The 13,236-nt window shown below is 61.8% G+C and overlaps 1 protein-coding gene across 1 annotated transcript; it reads right to left on the bottom strand.

Moving 5' to 3' along the window:
- Positions 1–992: 992 nt before the first annotated feature.
- NPTXR (neuronal pentraxin receptor) lies at positions 993–11,994 on the bottom strand. Its single transcript, XM_074578732.1, has 5 exons — positions 11,176–11,994; positions 3,969–4,191; positions 3,611–3,855; positions 3,099–3,278; positions 993–2,721 (listed from the first exon to the last, which is right to left on the bottom strand). The coding sequence occupies exons 1-5, from the start codon at positions 11,761–11,763 to the stop codon at positions 2,497–2,499; spliced, it is 1,461 nt and encodes a 486-aa protein (XP_074434833.1). The 5' UTR covers positions 11,764–11,994; the 3' UTR covers positions 993–2,496.
- Between the last annotated feature and the right edge of the window lie 1,242 nt (positions 11,995–13,236).

Raw genomic sequence — 13,236 nt, 5'->3', positions numbered from 1 at the left:
TAAATAGGAGGGTCTTCTGGACCAGTTCCCCCCTTGTTTCACCTCTTCCTAAGTTTGTGACCCCAGCAATGGTTTTGGACGTTTCCTGCTCCGACAGTTGCTGTCCTTCCTAATTCTGCTGCTGTTATTTGGGCATGCAAGCAGAGGTCACCTGTTGAACATCCTCCTCTTGGTGATGTGGGGGTCAGCCTCCAGCTCAACAAAGCCCTTGAGTGTATGCTCCAGCTGACATATGTACTCAGAGCTATTTTTTTCTTCAAAAAAACCCTCAACTTTGAGGAGATGTGCTGAAGGGCTGAAGGTGAGAGCTCCAGACTTTGCTTTATGGCATTAAATACCCCACAGAAGGAGAAGTGGGAGCCGGAGGGGGTGGTTCTGGCTCAGTGAGGAGACCCCACTGGCAGACCAGCAATGGCAAGGCCCTGGGGAAAAGTGAGTCTCTGGTTTCCCCAAATATCGGTGAGGTTGTGCCTTTCCTGGGAGGGATGGGACCCACCAAGGGGCAAAAGCATCATGCATGCCTGGCCGTGGATTGCTCTAGAATAGGTGTCTCCAAGAGCCATGCCGAGGGCAAACCAGCTCGTGCCTAGCTAGGTCAGGAACTCATTACTAGTACTTAATTAGATTTATACCCCATGTGAGCTCCTCACCATCACGGTCTGACCTGGAGGCCGTGATTTCCCACTGGTTTCTGCTTCCCAGTAGTGGGGATGGGATTTCCTCCTCCATGGAGTGGTGCTTCCCCCCAGCAGCAGCTGTGCTGCTCCATGACAGGGTAGATGAAGGGTGTCCAAACTGTGACACGTCCCCCCCTCCCAAGGCAACGATACCCAGGTGCTCACGATAATATTTCTGTAATGCAGCTGTGGGCCCCAGGGATGCAGCTGTCTCCTTCCAGGGATGCCACCCTGAGCATCCTGGCAAAGGATACCTCGGCTGGGGCCGGCTCGTCCCCTCCATCCCCGCACGGAGCTCGCGCCCCCGTGGGAGGCTCGAACAGAAAACATCACGTTTATTGTCCACAATCAGCTTTACAAAAGAAACGTCCCAACACAGGCGCGCGTCAGGGGCCCCTTTCACAAACGTGCATTAGAGAAAGCGCGCGAGCGAGCGAGGAAGAGGAGGCAGCTCGTCGGGGTGCACGAAGGTCACAGTGTTTCCCACTTGGCACGAGGGCTGTCCCCCAGCCCCACCATGTCCCCCTGGTGGGCTGAGCTGCCCTGTCACCAGCGGGGACCCTGGGGGGAAGGTGATGCTGGGTGGTGGGACTGTCCCCTCTGCCCGCTTCGCCTCCCCCAGGCTGGGGGACAGCCATCCCCAAAAGCGCAAAGTGGGACTTGGGGTAGGAGGGAGCATTGGAAGCTGGACACCGCATTGAGCAACCATGAGACCCCCGAAATAACCCTCCCACCCCTCCCAGACACACACACACTCACACTCATGTATCAAGACGTCAGTGACTACGCGGCGTGGAAACGGCGTATTCTCAGGCACTCCACGGGGAAAATACCAGCCCACCCCACCACCCTCCCCAGTTTCAAGGCCGGCGGCAGCCCCGTCCCTGGCCAGGGGCAGCTCAAAGCAGGGGACCCAGGCAGAGGTGAGGGCAGCAACCCCATTCCATACCCAAAAGGCCGGGAGGTGGATGCCAGGGCTCCTCTGGCCACCATCATCCTCTCTCTCATTTTTTTTCCTTGTTCTTGTTCCCTTTGATGGCAGAGCTGCGCTCCCTCCTCCTCCTCGGCCAGGGCTGGGAGAGATGCTTTGCCCCTTTCTCCCCATTCCCTCGATGGCCGACTGATCCCCCCAAACTGGGGGATTCCCGCTCTGCTTCCCTGTGCCTCAAAAATTGGACTCCTCTCGGGCAGCCCTGCCTGAACAGGCAGTGGAGGCAGGGGAAGGGGCATGGAGGGGGGAGCGCTGCCCCACTGACCCTCCGACATTCCTTCCTCCCTGGGGCCATGCTTGAAAACCCCGGGTGGCAGGAGAAGAGGGGATGGGGCCGGAAGGGAAGATGCTCCTGGCCGAGCCTTTGGGCTCATTTGGAGTATGGGCTCACAAAACCAGATAGCGGGGCGCTAGGAATAAATAAGGAAAGGGGATATGCTCGAAGGACACCCGCACGCTGGCATCCCACCGAGGCCGGACCACGCTTGGGGTGGATGGAGGTCATCTTTCCACTCCCTGTTGGGGCTGACAAGGCAGGGACCCTCGCCGTACCAGAGACACCTGCGGGTACGGTGAGGTCCTCCTGAAACAGAACCGGGGCAAGGCGAGACCCAGGGGCAGACGTGCCGGGAGGGGGCACAAGCCACGCCGCTGGCATGGGGGCAAGAGGGAGGCCACCAGGGCTGCCCCCCTCCCTCCCGGGATGCCAGCGTGGGGGACTCAAGCACTGCCCCGGCAAGGCTTGGTGGTCTGGGAGGGGAGAAAGGGACTCCCTGCTTCGGGGCTGCCGCCGGGCTCCTTGGCGCTGGGGAGGGGGCAAGGGGCCGCTCATGCCTTCCTCCCTTCCTCGCAGGCGGCGAAGCCCCCCTTGCTGGCACCCCCAAAGACTTCCACCGCCTGGTCGTCCCACTGGATCACATTGCCTTGAAGGTGGGAAGTGCAGTTGGCCAAGCCCAGGATCTCCGCTGGTGCCAGCATGTGGTCCCACACGCTGAACTGCGCCAGCTCCCCCACGAAGGCTTGTGTGGCATCAAAGCGGCCGCCCAGCGTGTCCTGGGGAAGAGCGGGAGAGGTGATGGGACAGGGATGGGGACAGGAGAAGGGACACATATCCAATGGGCAGGGCGTAGAGGGAGAAGAGGTGGAAGCAGAATAAGATGCCCGATGGCAAGGAGAGGAGGGGACAGGTGTGTGGGGGAGATGCAAGAAGACAAGGTGTGGACCAAATCGGGGAGAGAGGGAAGACAAGAAGACAATGAGCACACATGGCCCACCCAGAGGTCAGATGAGCAGGCAGGAGAGCCCCTCACCCCAACTGCCAACACACCCTGTGTGCACCGCCCCTCGCCCCATTTGGGGGCTGTCCCCCCCACCGCCTTCGCACCGGAGCGATGCGAACCAGCAGCCCTCGGCGTCAGGCTGGCACCTACCTGCTCCTGGCCCAGGATGATGACGCCCTGGGGCTTGATGGCATGCCAGGAGGCCAGGTTCTCTCCAGCACCCCGCTGCTCACCATCCTGGTATGCCGACCACTTGCCGTCCCGGGTGGTCCATGCCACACAGACATGGTGCCAGGCCTTGTCCTTCAGGCTCAGCGGCAGCTGGGCGACCTTCATAAGAAGAGCAAGAGCCTGGTGCTTGGTAGGACTTCCGGGGCACCCCGGTGTCCCCCCAGCCCCTCAGAGAGCAAGTGGTGCACCCCCATGATGGTGGCACCCCAAATTCTACAGACATCTGGTTGCGCTGCTTCTCCGTCTCAAAAGCCACCCCACTGAGCCATCCTCCCCATCCTCCTCATCCTCCTGCCTCCACTCTCCACCCCAGGCCCCTTCCTCCCAGCTCCTCCACCCCAGCATCCCCAGGAGCATCAGTTCCCAGGAGGCTTGAAGAAAGGGAGATGAGGGCAGGGGCTTCCCTCCCGCCACCCCCCGGCTGGACTGACCTTGTCATTGATGAGCAGTTCCAGGGGGTTGGTGCCCCACTCCAGCAGCACGATCTCGTTGGCTTGGCTTGGGACGGAGTAAGAGAAAGGGGTGCCAAGCCCCGCCAGGGCCTTGGACTTCAGCCACAAGCAGATGGTGAAGGCGTAGAGCTCCGGCAGGCTCTTCTTCATACGGGCATACATGTAGTTGTTCTGCACCGGGATGGTCACCTTGAAAGCATCAGGAGGGCTGTAGCCTGGCGGCCCTATGTGTCAAGGATGAGGAGGAGAGAGGAGGGTCAGAACCCATCAGTGGGATGAGGGTGGCTTGTTCCAGGACCCTGCCATGCCACCTCCATCCCCATCGGGCAGGACTCACCGTGCTCCAGCTCCGTCACCCGGTTCTGGAGGGAGTTCAGCTCCTTCTCGATGTTGTGCTGCTGCTGGCTGCGGTCGGTGCTGGCGGCCTGGCGTTCCTTCTGCAGGGTCAGGATCTTGGAGAGGAGCTGCTCCTCCAGCTGCTCCATCTTGGTGTGGAGGGCGTCGCGGGCGAGCGCCGGGGCGGTGGGCGCCGAGCCGTTGGCGCGGGCTGGCAGCTCCTGCTGCACTCCGGAGGGGTAAGGAGGGAGAAAAGAGGAAACTCAGCACAGTGTCACTGCGAAAGGTTAAATAAGGACATGCCCAGCCTGCACCACCATGGGAAGTGCTGGGAGCACAACCCCGCATCCGCAGCAGGGTCTTCTCCAAGAGCCTCCGGCTGACTTTGTACCTCCCTTGCCAGAGCCCCCGTTGAGTTTATTCCTGCAAAACAAAGCTTGGCTGCTCTTACTGACTTTCTGCCACTTCAGAGACAGAGCAAAGACAGGAGGCAGGGGTGCTCTGGTCATCCCTTGGCTCTGCTCCCGCGGGCAGCCTCCCAGGAGGAGGAGACAACACGGGAAGGAGTGCAGAGCTCCCCTTCCCTGACGCACGTGAGGCTGCTTCGCCATGGCCAGCACATTAACATCACATAACGGGGCTGTAATCCTCTTAGCCCAGCTCAGCTGGCATGCGGGGGTGCGTGCACGCGTGCCAGGTCGGGCAGGTAGCTCATCGCAAGCGTAAGCCAGCCTCTCCTGGGCCATCGGGATGCCACAGAGAAGTGGGGCCACTGGCAGATCCTCCAATCCTCAAGACATGACCCATCACTTGAGGATATCAAGCACATCTTGTCCCATCAGGGTTAAAACCCAGGCCAAAACTCTTCCCTTGGCTGATCTGAAACCCGGTGCCTGGCAAAGATGCTCCCAACTGCTACTGCACCCTCCAAAGACCCCAGATCCCACCTCGTTGGGAGACCCCCATCTCGTCTGGAAGAAAACCAGGATAGAAGGGAGAAGTTGGCCCTTTGCCGTGCTCCTGGTGTTTCTCAATAAATAGCAGCCCTCTCCCTTCCCTATGCCCTTGGGGTGTTAGGCTCTCTGCCGTGGTCTTGGAAAGATGGTGACCCCCTTCTTCACACTGCCAGACCTCCCTGAAGGTGCAGGAGTGGCTGTGGTGACCTTTGGTCTGTCAGAGGCCAAAGCAGGAGCCACCATGGCTGCTCTGGCACTGAGAGGGGTCTGCATGGCTGACATTCACAAGGCTTGTGCTGGTGGGACATGGGGTGATGCCATCCCTACTGATTTGGGCAGGCCGCCTCCGGCCTTGGAGCTGGCCCAGAGGAGGTCACCACTCTCATGTGTGGTTGTGGCTTCCAGCTTTTTCTTCTTCCCTATATCCCGCTTTTCCAGGATGGACAGGACTTGATGATCGCACACACAAAGATGCCAAGTGGGGAGGATGTCACCCCCAATCTTTGCTATCCCTCATGAACAACAGAGGGGAGGGGAAGGCCAGAGGAAAGCCAAGTCTGGCTGGGCAGGAAGCAACCTTGGCGGATGGGAACAGCAGGGAGAAGGTAGCAGGGAGAGCGGGGTGAGAAGATGAGGTTGGCATGAGCACAAATGGCCCCGCACCGGGCAGGAACACACTCAGGCTGCAAATGAGAGGGCGGCTGCGATGCCCCAAGGTCTTGAAAAGCCTCCAGAGGGTTTTGCCAGGACAAAACCACAGGTTTTGCGAGGAAAAACAACGCAGAGAACCAAAACCAAAGTGAGAAAAGAGAGGCTGTGCAGGGGACATCTGCCAGCCCTGACCAAACGCCAGCTCTCGCTGCCGGCTTGCTCCGGTGGCACTGGGGATGCTCTCGGAGAGCAAAACCTCTCTGGGAAGGGAAAAGCGCCAGCAAAGGGCATCCTACCTTTGGTGTCTGTAAAACAGGGAGGGATTTGGCAACAGGGAGGGGACTTTAGCTCTTTTTTGTGGGGGGCGTCCTGCGGACTTGCCAGCGCAGGCAACTGGGAAGCAGGGGAGGGATGGAGGGAGGGAAGGAAAGGTGAGCGGGAAGGTTAATTCCAATCCTCCCGGCAGGGATAATTCCCACCCGGAGCTGCCCGCGCTCATATCCAAGCGGAGCTGGCTGTGTTGGTGGGGGGCAGCGCAGGTGGGATGGGGGTCGCCTTCGCCTCTTTGTTCGCATCCCACGGGCTCCGAGAGCTTTTCTCATCCCTTCGGGCCGCCCGGCTGCGGCGGAGGCTGGCGCGATCCTGTCTGCCACACGCTTTGATTGCTCGAGCTGCGGGTTTGGAGCCTACGTCCCTGCTTTCATGCACGGCTCCATCTGTTAATGACGAAAAAAGAAAAGGCTGGGAGCTTTTGTCACTCTCGCTAGCCCCCGATAGCCTGCCCTACATTATTCAGTAGTGACTGAGCGCTTTTATTTTTTTCCTCCTCCTTCCTCCTGCTTTTCTCCCTGTTGCTATTTTCTTCCCTCTGTAACTTTTTTCCCCTATGGCTTTTTAATTTCTCTGGCTTTGGAGCATCTCCTCCCGATGCTCCCCTCCGCACGCGCGCGCGCACACACACACTCACACTGCCTCTCCCTTTTTGCTCAGTTCCTTCCCCCTTCCTGAGTTTTTCCCCCTCCATCTCACTCTCCAGCTCTCCCCGGCGCCTCCAGCCCGGCAGCCGGGGCATCGACAGCCGGACACGCTGCCGGCCCCATGATCCTTATGGCAAGGGATGCAGACGGCACCCTCATTGGGCAGAGTTTAGAGGCCACCTCGTCATCCCAGGAGCAGACACCATCCCCACCTTTGCAGCCAGCCCATGGCTGGACAGGAGACTGGATCTCCTCATCCCACCCTCCGCAGCTGGGACGTGCCGGGTGATCCCCCTCCCGGCACCCTGGTGCCGAGCTGGGCTGCATCCCTCAACTGTCCTCCGCATCCCCGAGCTGTCGCGCAAGCATCTTTCTCCCAAATCAAATTATTTGCGAAATTAATAATGCTGGCTGTGCAGCTGTTATCTACCGGTGACCTTTGGGGAGGGGAGAGAAGGGGGGAAGCGCCTTCTCCCCGGCTGCTCGGCAGGCGGCCGGCATCCCATCTGCCGCCGTGCGCAGGCAGCAGGGGAGTGGGCAGCGGGTGCGGGGGAGGCTCGTTCGACGCTTTTTGGCCACCGGAGCCAGCAAAAAAGATTGAAAGATGCCAGGTAATATTAATCACGTTAAATGTCAGCGACTGGCGGGGGGGCAGGGAGGGGAAGGTTGCTGGGGGGGGGCCGGGGCAACCACGTCGGGCGTGCGCTCGCGCAGGCTGTAGCCCTCGGTCGACGAATTCACTTTGATTTATGTAAGGAGATCAGAGCCTCATTTACTAATGCACTGGCAAATCTGGGCCCCGCTCGGTCACCGGCACACAAATGCCCACCTTAGCTGCTGGGACGGGGCGGGCAGGACCACGGGATGATGCCCACGGGACGATGCTCCCGGCACATCCCAGGGATCGTGATGCTGAGATGGGTGAGCGCACACAGCAGTCCCATTCCCTTCCTCGGACTCATGAATGCCCCCAGCCTGTCCTCAGCTCCTCCGTGGCCACCACTGCCACGGGATGCTCACTGCTGCAGGATGGCACACCCGCTACAAGGAAGTTTTTTGGACCCTGACACCTTTTTGGACCCTTTCGGACCCAGGCAGGAGCTCAGGGGTCATTAAATTCCAGGAAGGGCTGCCCGGGGTGGGGGGGTGAGCAGGGATACATTGGCCTTTCCCTCCTCCTCACAAGAGAAGAGCTCGCTGCTGATTCCCGTCCCCCTCAAACCTCACTCGTGGCCCGGGGCTGTCACAATTTGGAGGTTTCCATCCCTGCTCTGCCAGAGACAGAGGCAGGAGGGAGGCAGCCGGCTCAATCCCATTTCCATGCCCTTACTCGTGGGTTTCCTGCCAGCAGCCGGGTCACCGACCACAACGGCACGGCCAGGCCGGCATGGCCGCGTGCCGGCTGATAAGCAAACAGGCTATTACGGCTCTGCCAAGGCTGGGTCCCCTGTAGGGCCCATTGCTCTGTCCCCCCTCCCCATCGGCTCCCCTCCAAGGGACAATGGGGTCAAGGAGGGCATCTGCACCCCAGCACAGCCCAGGGGGGTGCTGAGGCAATTCCCTCCCCACTCTGAAACCGCTCCGTTTCCATTTGCAGCAGTAATTAAAAGCATGGAAAAGGAGCACCTGGGCCCCCCGGCTCTGCGTGCCAAGATGTGCCTGAGCTTATGGACGTGAGCACGTGCGGAGAGTGATGGGGGATGGATGGATCCCTCGAAAACAGGAGGAAAAAAGCTCATCCAGGCTGCTGCGCACGAGGAAAGGACGAGCGATGCCTGGGGGGGGAGGGTTAGGAGGAGGTGAGGGAAGATGTCCCCACGTGAACGCTGTGCTGGCACTCGCCTGTCCCTGCTGAAATGGCGGGGGGCAAAGAGCAAGCCCGGGGTGGGGGGAACCCTGCTGCTGCGCTGCCAAAATTAAGAATCAAATGACTTAATAGGTTCTGGGCGCATCAATAAATCTTGTTATGCCTTACAGACGGGGACGAGAGCGCCCAGATTAGATCAGCAATCTTCCGCCAGCCCCCTCCCTGCAATTCCGGCTCCAGAGCCTCCAGCAGTAATCCCTGCCGGCAAACCCACCGGGAGATGCCCTGGGATGCAGCCTTCCCAGGGGGACCCGTGGCATTTTATGTCATCCCTCTCCTGAGACTAAACCACCCCAGGCTTCAACAGTGTTTCCTCTCCTTCTCTCCCTCACATCGGGTTTTGTGGAGCCTCCGGCACGCTGGCGGCCACCCCAGGACTGTCCCCATCCAGGTCACCTCTTGGGGTGACCACCGCCTCCCTTTAGGAGGGGGTGAGGGTGCCCCCCATGCCATGGGGTACCCAGGCAGGTTCCTGGGCCAATGGATGGAGGGGCGCAGGCAACCCACCGTCATGTTTTGGGGTGTCTGCTCATATACTGGGGGGGGGGGAGCAAAGGCAGGCTGGGGAGGGGGGCCACAAGCAACCATCGCTGCATGGCCAAGGTGCGACCCCAGGGCTCAGCTGGCTGGGCTGTGACCAGGCTGTGGCTGTCACCGGGCTGGCACAGGCAGCGTGTTAGGGCGGGCCAGAGCCAGGGCAGCCACAGTCCATCCCACCTCCACCACACTGCCCTGTCTCCCACCCCGCGGGGTGCTGCATCTCCCCTGCACAGCACCCTTGGGACCCTCGGGTCCCCAGCAGGGCGAAAAGGAACATTTTTGACAGCGCGATGCTTGTCTTCCCCATCACTATGTGTGTGTGAGCCTCGACCCGGCATCACTTCGGGCTCCCCAGGGAACCGCGAGAGCCTGTTCCAGCCCTTGTGAGCTTCACCCCCCTCCACCCCAAACCTCCTGCGGTCACCAGGAACCCCAGGAGAGGGGCCACGGCGGCTCACGGGTGACACAGCTCCTCGGAGAAGGGGGACAGTGTGACCAGAGAGCTGCTAAATTCCCGATGCTCCCCGAGGTTCAAACTGACGTGCTGGTCACCGTCCCACCGTGCAGCCCCTGGTCCTCGTGCACACACAGGGGGGAGTGTGTCTGTCTGTCTGTGTGTGTGCACGCAAGGGCTTATCGTTTTGGTTTTTTTCCACATTTATTTCTGGGTGAGCGCATCTGCTGCCTGCACGTGCATTTCTTAGCTCGGTTGTGATCCCTGCTTGTGGGGAATCTGTGTGTTGGGGGCTGCAGGGGGGTTTTCGGGGTGGCTCCATCCCTCCCTTTGGCTGCATCGGGCTGCGGGCATCGTGCTTCGCCGGGCTGTGTCCCCCCCCCGTCTCCCCGCACACGCCTGGCGTGCCTCTGTGTTTGTTTCCGTGTTCTCACACGCGCGTGTGCATTGCCCTGGCAGCTCACAGGTGCTTCCTCCCGTCTCCAGCTCTTTCCCTTCACACGTGCACCTGTTTATTTGCCTTTCCCCGTCTTTCTATCCCTGTTCGCATCTCCAGCCGTTACGATAACCCTCTCTCCCAGTCTCGTTTCTCGGCCTGTGACCTTAATGGCTCTGGATTTCCCACCTGTGGGCTGCTGCTACTGCGCCCACATGGCTGCAGCGAGGGGGGCAGAAGGGTGAAACTGGGGAGAGGGACCTCACGGTGTGCTGCCTGACCCCCCTCCCAGCTCCGCGCTCTGGGAAGGAGTAGAGAGGGCAACAACAGGGAACCAAACGGGAAGATAAGGAGGTTGAGGACTCACAGGAAGCTCCTTGCAGGTGGCTCTGGCCCCCGGCAGACCTGAGAGGACAACACAACCCCCAGAAAAGCTGGGATATCTGGAGCAAACCCCCCCAGGGAAACCAGACAACTCCCCTCCAGCAGCTCTTGTGTGCCTAAACCGCTGCCCTGGCCGTTTTCTGCAAATTCTGCCAAGGTCTGTGCAACAGCTGAGCCCGCATCAGCCCCAATAAATCCACACACACGTGCGCCCTGTGATGGGCCCCATCCCAGGTGTCACCACAGAGCCTTTGGTGCCGCTGGCTTGTGGCCGGGCCAGGGCTCAGCCCACCGGGCACACGCTGCACGGGTGCTACAGAATGGGGACTGAGGGTCCACCTCCCCAGTGCCAACAGCCTGATGCTGCAGTGATGGGCACAGCGAGCCCATCACTGTCCCCTTCTCTACAGCTCCAACAAACTGCACGGAGAAGGGGGCTGTGGTCGCGGCAGACAGCACCACGCTTTACTTTGTGAGATGTCCTGTTCGTAACGCAACGGGATCACATGCATTTACCTTTCTGTCAAAGGGCAGGATCCCTTTTTTACCCCGAGGAGCTGCCAACCTGCTGCCCTTGCTCCAGCAGAGGCCTTGGTGGGTGCTCCAGGGCGAGCGAGATGCCCTACCTGGGTGCAGGCTGGGGGGGAAGCAGGGCAGCCCCGGCCCCCTGGGACCACCCTGCTGCGGAGGGAAGAGTGGGGGGGCTGAGGGCGAGCCCCTGGGCTGAGACCTTGGGGAAGAGAGGGGCGAGGACAACCTTCCTGAAGCCTCACGACGGGAATGAGCCAGTTTGGGGTGCAGGTGGCAGCAGGCCTGGGGAATGAATGGTGTGTGCGGAGCATCCCCCCGCCAGGAGCATCCTACCCCCGACCCCGGGAGCATCCCGCCCCTGACCTCCGGGGAGCATCCCCCTCCCCGACCCCCCGGGGAGCATCCCTCGCACCTCTATCCGGTCGATGCGGTCCTGGAGGGCGCGGACGGCCTCCTCCAGCTCCCGCACGGCGGGCGGCTCGGCTGGGGGGTGGCCCATGGTGCCGGGGCGCGGGGCGGCGCGGAGCCCGGCGGCGGGGGGAGCGGCGGCGGCGGCGGCGGCGGGGTTTCTCAGACCGCCTTCGCAGCGGCTGAGCTTGCCGGTGAGCTCCCGGATGGTCTCCTGGTCCATGCGGATCCGCTCCTTCTGCTCCAGCGCCGTGCGGCGCAGCTGGGCCGCCGCGCTCCGCAGCGCCAGCAGCTCCTCGGGGCCGGGGCCGGTGGCGGGGCCGGTACCGGTGCCGGTGGCCGGGCACTCGGCGCTCAGCGGCGTGCAGACGAAGCGGCTGAAGATGGGGGGAGGCGGCCCCCCCGGCAGGCGCGGCCCGGCGCTGGCCAGAGCCTCGGCGGGGCCGTGGAGGGCCCCCAGCCCCTTGTCGGCGGCGGGCAGGAGGGCGGCGGCGGCCGAGTCATTGTCGGCGGCGGGGGCGGCGGGAGCGGCGGAGCCGGCCGGGTGGACGCTGGCGATGATGCAGATGATGGCCCCCAGGAAAGCCAGCATGCCCGCCGCCAGCAGCACCGCCAGAAACTTCAGGGTGGCAGCGGCGTGGGGGGCCCGAGCCCGCGGACGGCGAGAAAACAAAGCGGGAGGGGATGGAGGGATGGACGGAGGGATGGATGCAGGGGGTGGAGGGACGGGACGGAGGCAGCCGGCAGGGAAGGACGGTACCGGCAGCAGCACCGGCGTCCCGGCGCGCCGCGCCGCGCTTATATCTGCCGGGCGGCGCCGCCCGCACCGCACCGCACCGCCCCCGCCACCTTCCCCCCCCCCGGCCCCGGCTCGGCCGTGCAGCCCCGCCCGGCCCGGCCCCTCTTAGGGACACCCCCCCGCTTCCCTCCCGGAGCGTCCCTCCCCGGGCTGCAAGTGCGAGGGGCCCAGGCGGTGGGAGGTGAGCGGGCGAGGGGCGCCGGGGATGGGGAGGAGCGGACGGGGAGGAGGGGACGGTACCCCAAAAGCACCCCGGGGGCACCTGGGGACGGGGGCAGCCTGGGCTTCGGCTCGCTGGAAGCAGCCCTGCGGGAGCCACCAGCGGGGGGATGCTCCTCTGGGACAGCTCAAGGGAGGATTTTCCCCTGCGAGATGCTTAAACTGGAAGTAAAGGGCCCCTCATTACCCCGAGGGTCGACACCTCGCAGTCAGGCATCCCCTGGGAGGGTTTTTTGGGATGCTGGCAGGCCTTTCCCTCCTTGCCTTTATCCTAAAAATTAAACCTTCCAGCTCTTGGAAAGTGCCTCCCCCAGGAGGGCGGCTGTCCTGCTCTCCCACCCCAGATGCAACAGTGGCAGAGCAGCCACAGGATGCCTCACCCCCTGCCCTGCTCGCCCGTGACATCCGTTTGGGAAATAAATACCTACATTTGATCTTCCCCTGCCATCGCTTTATCCTAAACCACTCGTAAAGAAGACACTTCAGGCACTGTTCAGGGCCAGGCTGGATGGGGCTTTGAGCAACCTGGTCTAGGGGGAGGTGTCCCTGCCCATGGCGGGGGGTTGGAATTAGATGATCTTTAAGGTCCCTTCCAACCCAAACTGTTCTATGGTTCTATGATTCACCCGCTTTCTCCTTGCTCCGACAGCGCGCTCGCCTGTCCCACACAAGCCGTGCCGTGCCCTCTCCCACCCCAGGCACACCAGGGCCTCAGCTACCCGGCCCAGCTGAGCTGAGAGGAGCAGCGGAGGGAAAGGAAACAAAATCAATTTTAAGCTCTGCTCAGCAAAGGCAGGAAATCCTTCCTAGCAGCATGTGGCAGCGTGTGTGTTTAACACAGCTCCAGCGATGGATATGAAACACCAGTAAAGATTACATCTTCTGCCCCCCAGGCAGGTTTGAGTGGGTAGTAAGGGAGCCAGAGCTATGAAAGCTCCTCAAATTCGGCTTCGTGACAGCAGGGAACGAGATGCTGCCGGCGGGGCATGGTCACCCTCTGTCCCCACAGAGTGCATGGCACCCCAGCCCCCCAAAATCCTCACCCTG

The sequence above is a fragment of the Larus michahellis genome, chromosome 1 (genome assembly GCF_964199755.1).
Source record: "Larus michahellis chromosome 1, bLarMic1.1, whole genome shotgun sequence".
Classification (NCBI taxonomy): Eukaryota; Metazoa; Chordata; class Aves; order Charadriiformes; family Laridae; genus Larus; species Larus michahellis.
The sequence above is the reverse complement of the archived record's forward strand: the minus strand, read 5'-3'. Positions and strand labels throughout refer to the sequence as shown.

What these genes read in the sequence shown, in the direction of transcription:
- NPTXR (XM_074578732.1), bottom strand. Translation starts at nt 11,763, where the DNA reads ATGCTGGCTTTCCTGGGGGCCATCATCTGCATCATCGCCAGCGTCCAC. An exon ending in ACCGCATCGACCGGATAGAG is followed by an intron (nt 4,192 to 11,175) that starts GTGCGAGGGATG and finishes TCCGGAGTGCAG; the next exon opens with CAGGAGCTGCCAGCCCGCGC. An exon ending in TCATCCTGGGCCAGGAGCAG is followed by an intron (nt 2,722 to 3,098) that starts GTAGGTGCCAGC and finishes GCTCTTCCCCAG; the next exon opens with GACACGCTGGGCGGCCGCTT.